This window comes from Sinocyclocheilus grahami, unplaced genomic scaffold, assembly GCF_001515645.1.
Source record: "Sinocyclocheilus grahami isolate Dianchi unplaced genomic scaffold, SAMN03320097.WGS_v1.1 scaffold437.1, whole genome shotgun sequence".
Lineage (NCBI taxonomy): Eukaryota > Metazoa > Chordata > Actinopteri > Cypriniformes > Cyprinidae > Sinocyclocheilus > Sinocyclocheilus grahami.
In genome coordinates, this window is record NW_015505616.1 from 620,382 (window position 1) to 632,251 (window position 11,870).

General features: G+C 36.1%; 2 protein-coding genes across 2 annotated transcripts in view; one reads left to right on the forward strand and one right to left on the reverse strand.

Annotated features, from left to right (window-relative positions):
- Positions 1 to 1,494, reverse strand: part of arf3b (ADP-ribosylation factor 3b) — an 11,987-nt gene extending 10,493 nt beyond the window's left edge. The window contains exon 1 of the mRNA XM_016233703.1: positions 1,428 to 1,494. The gene's annotated coding sequence lies outside the window, so the exon portion shown is untranslated. The remainder of the gene's footprint in view (positions 1 to 1,427) is intronic.
- Positions 1,495 to 3,284: 1,790 nt separating this feature from the next.
- On the forward strand, positions 3,285 to 7,414 carry LOC107551896 (peptidyl-prolyl cis-trans isomerase FKBP11-like). The gene is made up of 6 exons (XM_016233660.1): positions 3,285 to 3,640; positions 3,838 to 3,900; positions 6,168 to 6,255; positions 6,464 to 6,497; positions 6,671 to 6,741; positions 7,202 to 7,414. The coding sequence occupies exons 1-6, from the start codon at positions 3,527 to 3,529 to the stop codon at positions 7,408 to 7,410; spliced, it is 579 nt and encodes a 192-aa protein (XP_016089146.1). The 5' UTR covers positions 3,285 to 3,526; the 3' UTR covers positions 7,411 to 7,414.
- Positions 7,415 to 11,870: the final 4,456 nt, after the last annotated feature.

Here is an 11,870-nt window from a genome sequence, read left to right on the forward strand (position 1 = left end):
AATATCTGAACATACAAAACATCAAAAGAACAGGGTATCTGCTTGTAAACAAAAACATTTTATTCTAGCTTCATGCATTCTTTTTTTAAACACTTGAATGTGGATAAGTTTCATAAATAAAAAATTAAGAAATAAACAACATGTTGAACAAAAAGCTGAAAAAAGCCTATGAATTGGATTCAGAACGAAAATCAAAACGTAGATAGAGTCGATCAACACCCCAAAGCTTGACAGTCATTATTACCTCTTCATTGGTCGACATTACATCAACGTTACACAGTTTTGATGCTGTTTTATGTCTGATGATGGTGTTAGATTACATGTGGAAGCATCTGTTGTTTCGGTTTCTTCTTCACTTGTGTTTTTTGGAAATTCTGTACAGAAGATGTGTACTAGCGCCCCTGTACAGTATAACAATGAAAACACGGATTCTAAGAGCACAAGTCAAGTATACTTAAATGTCATTTAGTAGACTAAAAGTATACTTTCCTATTTTTTAGTTTAAAAGAAGTATACTAATAGCACACTTGAGTACACTTCTTTTTCGTAAGGGGAGGTAAAAGTGTGACAACGAGCCATGGCCTCCCCTACATAAAATCAAGACAAAGTCTAACAATATTAAAGGTGCATAACCAGCAATAAACAATACCTCATGCACATGTAAATGTGTCGACTAAGAGTAACACGAGAAGGTGGTTGTGATAAACAGTAATCTGATAATGATGCTGCTCGGAAGCTTCCGGCTGAGCTGTCCATGGTGCTGACGCCCGACCCACCGCCAGCAAACCCTTTCACACAAAACACAGCACGACTATCATTTCCACACATTACGACTTCATCGTTTTTTAAAGGCTTCCTTGTGCTTCTGAAGGATTCGACAAACCCAGGTTTCCTCAAACCCGTGCAACGATGTATTTAAGTCACGAGACAACGAAATACGACTGCGCTAGAGAGATATCCACATGATATCGAATACAATGGTCTTTAAAAAACATTAATATGGCTCTAAATGTATCATTGAGATTACTGCCGGTATTTTGGAGCTCATAAAGGCCTACGACCCTTTGACAATGTCGGTGTAGGATACAAAGATCGGAGCTTCTCCGTGAAGAGAGGCGTTTGGCTCGAAGCAGATGGATGAAATTATTCTTATGCAAGATCACTACAATGCATGCAAAAGCAAACCGGAATCAATCAAAACCCGAGCGCAATACGAGCCCTCATAATGTCTGAAGAGGCGTAAGGCAGCACATCATCTGTGATACATCTTCATTCATCTGGAGAGATAGATGTGCCTCGTGGAAGGCCTGTCGACTTTTTATTTCCAGCAGCAATATAAAACGCGCTGTCATATTCTACCAAACGTACAAAACTAAATTTCAACCAGTCAGAACCACAGTCACAACAATTGAACGTATCTGGATTACCTTGCGAGCTGACACCAGCCGATTTTGGACACGGAGAGACTGAGAGAAGATCTCACGAGAGTTTACGCCACAGCACGGGCTTCGATGGGGAGTTCTCGCGATGTTTGTTTTTCGCATCTTGAGACTGCCTCCAGTCAGGTCAGGTAGCACAGTCAATTACAGCACTGCTTCAAACTACAACTTTACTGGAAATTCTTAGCAAATATCTAGCATTGTTGATGTATTGTTGTATTTCTTGAAGCATAACATTTGTAGGCCTGCATTTATTTTTGACCTGTTTAGGGCTATTTGAGGGCTTTGTAAAATGATCAAAACAAAAGGGAAAAGAAAAATACATTTGAAGTCTTGAAATGAAACTGTTGAACTGAGGCTTAATATCTAATAGTTTAGTTACGTACATCATGGCAGTCTACTCAAGGGTTGTTATTATCTTGAAACTAAACATTACAAAATGTCATTACTTAAAATTAAATAAATACTATTAACTGAAATAGTTTTTTAAAATATGAATTTAATAAATATTAAATATAAAGGCAACATTTCTCATTTTCGTTTAGTTTAAGCTGAAGCACTAAAATAACTAAAACTAAATAAACGAAACTAAACTAACTAAAAACTCAAACTTAATATGAACTATATTAGATGTATTTGAATAAAAACTAAAAACTAATTCAGATAACAAAATACACAACAAAATTACTCAAACTAAACCTAAAATTACAATGAACACAGAAAAATACAAATAAAATCTAATTCAAAATGTCCACAAAAACTATAATAGTAGTGAAGCTAAAATAAAGCAAAGATAACTTAAATATATAAAAATAAGATTGTCAACATAATGTGAATTAAAAGAAGCAAATAAATAGGCCGTACTTACAGCAGATGCTACGGCTTACTTTACAGTTTATGGTGATAAAGCATTATAGCCTAAAGATTACAATTTATACCTTTGACATTTGTCTATGTTTTCATTTAAGTTTATTGTAAAGAAAATAATCTTAAAGCTGAAGTGTGTACTTTTCTGATCATGAAATACCGTATTGACCCGAATATAAGACGATGTTTTTTTTCTTGGAAACACATCTGAAAAAACGCGGTCGTCTTATATTCAGGGTCTAGACTTTGACATGTCAATAATACACCCACAACAATAGGTGACGCCTAAAAATACGCATAAAACGAGTGTGCCATGAAATACGTAATGTAATGCCTGTTGTAAAGATCGAGAGAAAAAACAAAAGAGAAAGAAAAGCTTACAGCTGCATGAGTCGTGACTGTCATGTTAGCCCGATGGGACTAAACTCTCTTTGTGATTTTAAACCGTAAGACAGTACCCAGATTTGAAGACTACAGTAAGATTTAACTTCTACTGTTAATAAGATTTTGGTAGGCTACTATTAGAACGGATAGCCTAAATGTCCTAATTCAGATGGGCTACCTGTTTTTTTTATGGTATATCAAAAAGTGTATATTTTTTAAATGTGATTGTTGGTACAGTTTACCAGTTTTTACCATACTTTCAAAACAAAAATTAAAATAGGAAAAATATGCGATATGAAAATAATCGAAGACAAAATGTGTTTACTGAGGAAAAAACAAGATTTGTTTTTTAAAAAGCCTTTTTCCAAAAGGTACATCTTGAAAAAGGGGGGGTCGTCTTATATTCGGGCCAATACGGTACTTCATGCTCATTGCTCATTGTTTCAATGGGGCGGGGGCGGGGCTCTCTGGAAACTTGTCTGGCAACAACTATTATTTTTGCTGTTCCTTCCGTTTGCTCTGCAGCGCTTTCCTCCACCTCAGCACATCATGCGCCATCTAGTGGGGAAATTCTCCAACAGCAGTGGAGAGACTGCTGGGGGGATGCTGGCGGATTATGAGGCGGGGATTCCAGTGACCCAGGTATTGGTCCAGTGTTCGAGGGTCATCTCTTCACTATAATAACACATCAGCTTTAACTGGCATCTCGCCTCAGTGACTTATTGGCTCTCTCAGCGCTGCAGGCTCTCGTGACGGAAGTGAGCCACTTAGACTAGCTTTTATCCTTTCTGTGGCCTTTATTGTTGGTGCTGATTTTTCTCATAACGTGAGATACGATGCGAATTCGGACAGGGATCGCCTTGGTTTTCCTCGCAGCTTTAACATTTGTTGCGGCTGAGGACGGAGATAGCAAAGAAAGCGTGATCGAACAGTTGGTTGTGGAGACACTGGTAAGTTGGGTCAAGTTTTGTTTGAATGAATGACTGGATTGACTATTACTGCTTGTACATTCACGTCTCACCGCAAACATGCATATTCACAATGTTGCATGTTTTAGTACAGTCGATGTTCTGCGCGTTTCATTCCCTTTGCAATACGACGTCCACTCTTTAAGATTTCCTCAATATTATGCTTTTGACCATTTTAGGTGAAGCCGGAGACATGCACGATTACATCAGAGATGGGAGACACGCTTCAAATCCATTACACGGTAATAAGTGCGACGCGCTGCGCCTTTACAGCCTATTATGTTGTAAAACGAGGCACCTCCCAATGAAATCTTTTGGTATTATGACATAAAATACGGCAAAATGGACTCTTGGGGGGTTGTTTGCTCATGAAATCGTTCAGTGATGTGGCAGACTCAAGCTGACATCTGGACTCGCCATATCTGACAGAAAACAGAGTTGTAATGCAGTTGGTGAGAAAGATGAACACATTCCTCTTTAATTCATACAGAATAGAGGTTCATCGTGGAGTCACCATTTGTGGAGTCACCATGTTTCGAAATGTAGTTATCTGTAATAGTTTTAAGCGAAACCGAATGTTGTGGAGGAGGCGGAGCAACACGTCAGCATTTGAGTCAAGGCGCTATAGTATGGGAAGCCAAACAACCCAAAAGTGGGACGAAACAGCGCGGTAGTAAAGTGTTCGCTCCGCGCTGACCTGTCATCGGCGTGGCTCAATGGACCGAGCTGCGCGACCGACTCGACAGCGCAGAGAGGACGTGTTTACTAGCGCCACCGAACTGAACGAGCGGCGCGAACATTACTCTCCACTACATTACAACATTACAACGTTCCCTTTACTAGAGACAACAAAAATCCCACATATATACTAGGCTATTTAATAATAGTTCAAATTTAAAATGGGCAATATTGTGCTGAATGTAGAACTTGACGACAACAACAACAATAACTAAGTACAAAATAAAAAAATTAGAAGCTGGGAGTGCTCCTCAAGACTATGGTATTGTAAATGTATTAAAGTCTTATATATTTTATATTTGCAGCTTTTCAAAATACAACTGTTTACATGTAGTAGAAAGGTAAGCAAAATAAATTTAATAACTTAATACTGATCTTCATTATGTTATGTGCAGGAAAAAGACACGAACTTCTGCGGATAGTAATTTAGTTGTAACTGATCAGCGCCGCGCTGTCAGTTCGGTGGCGCTAGTAAACACGTCCTCTCTGCGCTGTCGAGTCGGTCACGCAGCTCGGTCCATTGAGCCGCGCCGATTACAGGTCAGCGCGACGCGAACACTTTAATACCGCGCTGTTTCGTCCCACTTTTGGGTTGTTTGGCTTCCCATAATATTGGGAAAATATAACTGGAGACCGAGTTTTTTTTTTTGTTTTTTTTTTACACTCCCGTGAATAGTTCTTAGATTAGGTCAATACCTCAAAGTGTTTGCTACAAAAAACAGAAAGAAAAACAGATTTTTAATTTTGTTCAAATTACTAAACAATTAATTTAACACATGATTACATTTTGTGACAATTAGCTCCTCTTGTTGTCACAGTATATGGGGAACTATATTAAATTAAAATATCTATCAATCGATAGATAGATAGACATAGGCTTATTATCATTATTCTCATATTTTAAAACTAAAAACGCTTTGTTATTTAAAACAAATAAACGTTACCTGGAATATAATAAAATATAAAAATCTTAAACTTTTTTCCAGCTAGCTGCCAAGTTCAGTAGTTTAACTTGGAGTACTAAATTAACTAAAACTAAATCAATTAAAATTAATAAATAACAATGAATAAAACTATGTAGACATAAAAAAACAAACAAAAATAAAATCACAAAATCACAACAAAAATTCTAAAACTTTAAAATAACAGAACATTACAGAACAGCTCACTTTAAAACAGAAACTATAAAAAACATTTCATTAAAAATAATAATAAATCTATAATAGTATATTAATTATATTATAATAACACTATATATACACAGGTATAATTTCACAATATATATATATATATATATATATATATATTCTTCAGACAATGTTTAGCTTCAACTGCAGACATATTGTCTCAAATATTTTTTTTTTAATGTTTCAATTAAATATATGCTACCATTCAAAGTTAAATGTCATGCACATATACACAAATATATCAAACTATTGTTTTGGTCAACAGAAATTGTAATTAATGTTTTTAAATTTCAGCATGTAAAACACATGGTGACAACATGCCCCAACCTGATTATTAAAACACACCTTCTTTATATATTTCGTCTTTGTATTACAGCAGTGTTTCCAAACCTTTTACAAGTGAATCCACAATTCCAGCAGCCTGGCAGTGACCTGGTGGCTGTCAACTTTTATTACATTTTATTACTTACATTGTTTTTTTTTATCAAGTCTGGTTCTATATGTTTTACAACAAAAAAATTTGCTGCATCTACATAAAAATGGATGCAACTAACCTGCAACACCATTTTTCCTGTCCTGTGCAGGGTCGATTAATGGACGGGAAGGTGATTGACACCTCTCTGTCTCGTGAGCCTCTGGCCGTAGAGTTGGGCAAGAGGTCTGTCATCACAGGTATGAGGCTCAGCAACTGCAGTTGAATCCCAAATGATGTTATGTTCATAACAACAGAACTTCTTTAGGCTGAATACAGTTTTGTATAGTTTAGGTTGACTGCAATGTCATTTTGAATTTGAGAAGGATGGTTATGATAACTAAGGTCATGTAAATCCAATAAAATATCTTTATAAATATCTTTAAAACATGTTATTTTGCTTGGCAGGTCTAGAGCAAGCCCTGGTCGGATTGTGTGAAGGGTAAGTCACGCCTGTATGGTACTTGAGAATGTACAATTGTGGCAATACTTGTAGGCAGAGACGGTAAAAATTCAGTGATTGAATAATATGTTCAAGACTACTGCAAGAAAAGGTCTGAATCACTCACTTTAAAGTCCTTTTTTTCAGTGTTTTCTATCTATGTTTTTGCACAGACAAAAAATCAAGGCCACGATTCCAGCTCATCTCGCGTATGGAAAGAGAGGATTCCCTCCAACCATTCCAGGTACCATGATCACACATTAAAAGTTATTGGCTTTAAAGCTATAAAGTTGGTAATAATTATACTTTTTTTTTGGATGATTAGAAGGATAGTTTACCCAAAAATGAAAATTCTGTCATCATTTACTCACCCTCATGTCATTCAGAACCGTTAAGACTTTCTATCTTCTGTAGAACATGAAAAAAGATATTATAAAGAATGTTGGTAACCAAAGTTTCAGTTCCCATTGACTTCCATTGTAAGGACAAAAGATAAAATAGAGGTCAATGGGAACCAAAATTGTTTGGTTTTTAGTATTCTTCAAAATATCTTCTTTCATGTTCCATAGAAGATAGAAAGTCATACAGGTTCTGGGTGAGTAAACAATGACAGAATTTTCGTTTTTGGGTGGACTGTCCCTTTAAATCATGTCCCATGTGATTATTAATCTATTCTTCATCTCTCCATCTCTCTTTCCTCACAGGGGACAGCACACTTGAGTTTGAGGTGGAGGTGATCTCTCTGTCCCAGCAAACGCAGTGGCAGAAACTAGTTAATGACATCTTGCCTCTTTTGTGCTTGGCACTGGTTCCCACTTTACTGGGTTTAGTGGGTCTCTACCTCTACAACAAAGCACAGGCACAACCTCACAGCAAGAAGAAGAGCAAAGACAAGAAGAGCAAGAAGAAATAAGATCAAAGCCAAAAAGAATAAACTATTTAAATAAAAAAATGCTTTTTTTGGTGCTTTCTATTTTTTTTCTTTTGACTTGTTTGAGGACATTGAGTCATTAAAACTTTCAATTAGAACTGTCCTATGTTAACATTTAAGTCATTGAACAACAGATGCTTTTATCTAGAGCCACTTACAAAACTGCTTTAGTATGTACAGTGGCCCCAAAAAGTGTTTCTTCTCAGGAGTATTTAGAAGTATTTGAAAGCATACCAGAAATAGTGAGAATTGTCTTTTTTCGTTTATTTTTTCTTTGTAATTTACTCACACAATGTTTAGCCTAAAAATTCTGCCTCAAACATCTTTGATATATTATCCATTACCCATTTCAATGAAATATACTCTACCATTCAAAATTAGTGGTCGGTAAGATTTTTTAAATGTTTTTGAGTTCTCTTATATTCCACAAGGCTGCATTTATTTGAGGGAGAATACTGTAAAATTTTGAAATATTAATATTTAAAACAACAGATTTCAAATTTTTTATTATTCAGAGTTAAAAGATTTTTAAGGGTAGTTTAAGTATAAATTTGGTTTATGCAACCAACTGTTGGCGCAAGCTACATTAAAGTGATTATTACGTTTTAAATATGGATATTTTTCCTACAAAAATGCATCGATTCGCTACAGGAGGCCTTTGTTCACCCCCCGGAGCCGTGTGAGACATTGTTTTTTATGGATGGGCGCTTTTTATTTAACTTATTTTGGACCGAAGCATGTAACACCCGCTGAGTGGCATTAAACAGCTTGAAAGATCAAAGACAAGTTTTAATATAACTCCGTCTGGATTCGTCTGAAAGAAGAAAGTCAAGAATAATGACTGAAAGAACCTCACCTTACATTCTAAGATGCATGGACTTGTCTTTGTGATGTATTGAGAGGACGTTTGTTGAGAGAATGAAATAAACCTGTTTGGTTAATCTACAGTATACTACCGCAACCAATTTAGATGTTTAAAGTCCCTCATGCAAATTTGTGATTAGCATCTTTGTCCAACATACATGTCAATGGGAGTAAAGGTAGAAAGATAATAACATTCGCTCCAGGTCAGTATTTGATAAGGAGTTTGAAAAATGCAGACAAACCTTCAGTAGTCAATTGTGTTGCAGCAAATCCACAGAATCAATATCAGAATTTCAGGGCACAGAATTACTGCTTTTTTTCTCTAGAACTGTCACAACTTAGTTGATATACAGATGTAAGAAAAAGCTGTATCTGGTGAAATCATAAATTAAATAAAAAATGTACTGAGATCATTGCATTAAACAGACTGACTGACTGAATGCAAGGCAGAAAAACATTTAAATTGCTGCAAGAAACACTTTTGCATTACACATTTCAGTTTTATTCCCTAAAACTGTTTCTGCACAACTCCTGTAGAGCAGGAGACAACACCACCAGAAGTTTCTGTTGCCGAAAACTCTCATCAGAAACCGAAACTTCATCCAGGTACTGCTTCAGATAGAGCCTCAGTCGTTCATTCTCCTGTAACAGCAGCGTTTTCTCTCACTTCAGACACAAATGTTCAAGCTGAACCTTGTTGTAACGTTGCCAGAACTTCCCAAGAGGCAAATAATCATGCATTAGCTGGGGACAGAGGAAGACAAAAATCAATAAATGCTATAAATTAAAGCAATTAATCAGCATGAAAGAGTCCACAATGTGATATATTTCTGAGTGAAACTGGATATTCATTGAGAAAATAATGTTTTTTTTCTTCCATTTGAGATTCATTGGATTGTGAAAAGCCACTGTATGCCAGAATCTGAATGCAAGTTCACCATGGACTCTGAAGGACTACTGAGTGTGTTTTGAATAAGCTTGAGCTCTGTGCTCCTGACCTGAGCGAGTTTCTCAGTTGGCGGCTCCATAGCATTGGGCTCTCTCCTGATTCAGCTCTTCTTCACTCAGTGATGTTGAGTAGAAGGGCAGAACCTTCTCGTACTCCGTCTCCAGCTTACAACACATCTCAAATAGACAAATCAACCTTTCCCCCTATGGAAGAGAGAAGTATGATCTCTACTCCCAATAAATATTCCAATACCTGTTCAAAGAACAAAGATATTTCTCTTGTAAGTCTTCTTATGGTACAAGAAGCAGTTTCTCCCTATTTTAAGAACTTGAAGGATTTGCCTCGATGACAAGTCTTATTTCAGGCTTCATTGCACAACGAACCTTTATTGACCAAAATCAGTTATTATATGACCCGGCATGACCAATTTGCTATAAGCATAACACTGTTGCACATGGAACTTTATCATTACATTTTTTATTATGACTACAGTCTCTTTCATTGCATGTTTGACTGATCTGAAGGCGATTTTTGATATTGATATACATTTTTGCTTGAGAATATTGGAAAAATAAAATGTTGGAAATCCACCATAATTCAGGAAGCAAAAAAATGTTTTACCTTGGCATATTTTAGTGGAGAATGGATGAATATTAAATTATATTATGATCAATCTAATATACTATTAATAGTTTTATCATTTTATTATTATTATTATTTTGTCATTTTACGTTTATTTAAAATTTAAATGTGAAATTAAAATTATTTCATCGTAAACATCTTAATTTGTGTTACGAAGATGAACGAAGGTCTTACGGGTTTGGAACGACATGAGGGTGAGTAAGTAATGACAGAATTTTCATTTTTGAGTGAACTATCCCTTTAAATGTGGGTGTAATAAACATACCATGGATGCAATCTCCTGCAGTTTTTTAGTAGCATCGCTGCTTTGAATGGTAGGTTTATGTAGCATAGAACAAACCATTTATTTGCTTGTTTCTGAATACAATTAATCGGAGATCACTAGAATTGAGTACCTTTGATAACATTCATGGAACATATAGAATACAACGTTTCTTTTGGCATCAAATATCAAAGATAAACTAAATAAGAAAGTTTGTCAAGATACTAGTTGTGTACCAAATAGCCTATAAAATAATAATAATTTTATAATTTTGTCATCTATTATCAGAGCCCGATAGCTCCTCCCCTTCCGCTACGTGTCTGTCATGATAGATACATTTTCAATTCAGTCTAAAAATTCGAGATTATTTTGGAAGGATTTGGAATTCTATATTGACAGAAAAATAGAGTGTATGATAGAAATTTGTTGATATACTTTTTTATACAGAAAACGTGTCACGAATTCGATCCACGAATTTCCATCCACTTGCCACCAGAGGTCGCCCTTCCATGACTGTTACACATCACCCTGGACTACATTTCCCATGTTCCATTGCACTGATTACACTCACACCTGAAACCAATTACACGCTCACCTGAATGCTATTACACACACTATATAACCCCTCCCCTGATCCTGTTCAAGTCGCCGAGTATTGTTCTGCATTTTTCCCCCCCCAAGTGTTAGCTGCCTTACCGAGCCAGTCTGTGTTTTCTGTTTTAGTCTCGTGTATTGTTTTGTGTTTATCCCTGTTTAGCGGATAGCTACCTTACTGAGCCTGTTTAAGTTTTCATCGTTTTCTTAGTCTGGTCTTAGTCTTGCCCTGTCTGTTTTCCTGGTCTCTGATTCACGCCACGTATCTTGGATTAACCCTTTGCTTGCTGTTTCTGCCCCTGCCTGGACCTTTGCCTTCTACCTGGATTTATCTCTTGCCTTGCTTTCGATATACCTGTTTGCCATTGTTTGACCCATGCCTGTTAAAACCATGTCTCTTAATAAAAGCTTGCATATGGATCTGCATGTCTCTCATCTCATAACAGAACGAACATTTGAATTGTAAAGAACAACATATTATACATTTGTTTATTTTGTTTGGAAAATTCCATATACATAAGAAGAAGTGGGCTCAATGTAAACCAAATTTTGCACATTTTATAAATGACTTTAAATTATATGTAAATCTTTTAGAACAAACAAAAAACAAAAAAGCACTGGAAACATGTAATGCTCTGAAAGCATTGAACTATGTAATTTTCTTCCCTTTTTTTTCTCTGGCAGCTAATAATGTTAATTTGATAATGTGAATATATAATACCTCATGTTCTTGTGGCATTGAATTAATAAAGCATTAAAAAAAATTCAGTCTAAAAACCCAAGATGTTGAAACCAAATTAAACACGCTGTTTTTCCATGCAGACCTTCGCTGAAAACATTCGCAGTGAGCGATAGAAATAGAAAAACATACACGTTTACATTGCTGGTTGGTAAAAATAAAACTGAGCAGCTGCAAGCGTTATTTCACATCGTCTTACCCTCTCACATCCCGCACTGGCTGACTCACTTCTGTTGACCGTTTCCTAGCAACCACAAGCTGGCCACAAGGTGACTGCAATAAAGACTTTTGGCCCCATCCGCCTTCCATACTGCACTGCCATATGGATCCAGTAGGACGCGTGCATGTTTCACGTCACAGAAATTACTATGTAGTTGTGACATAATAAAAGC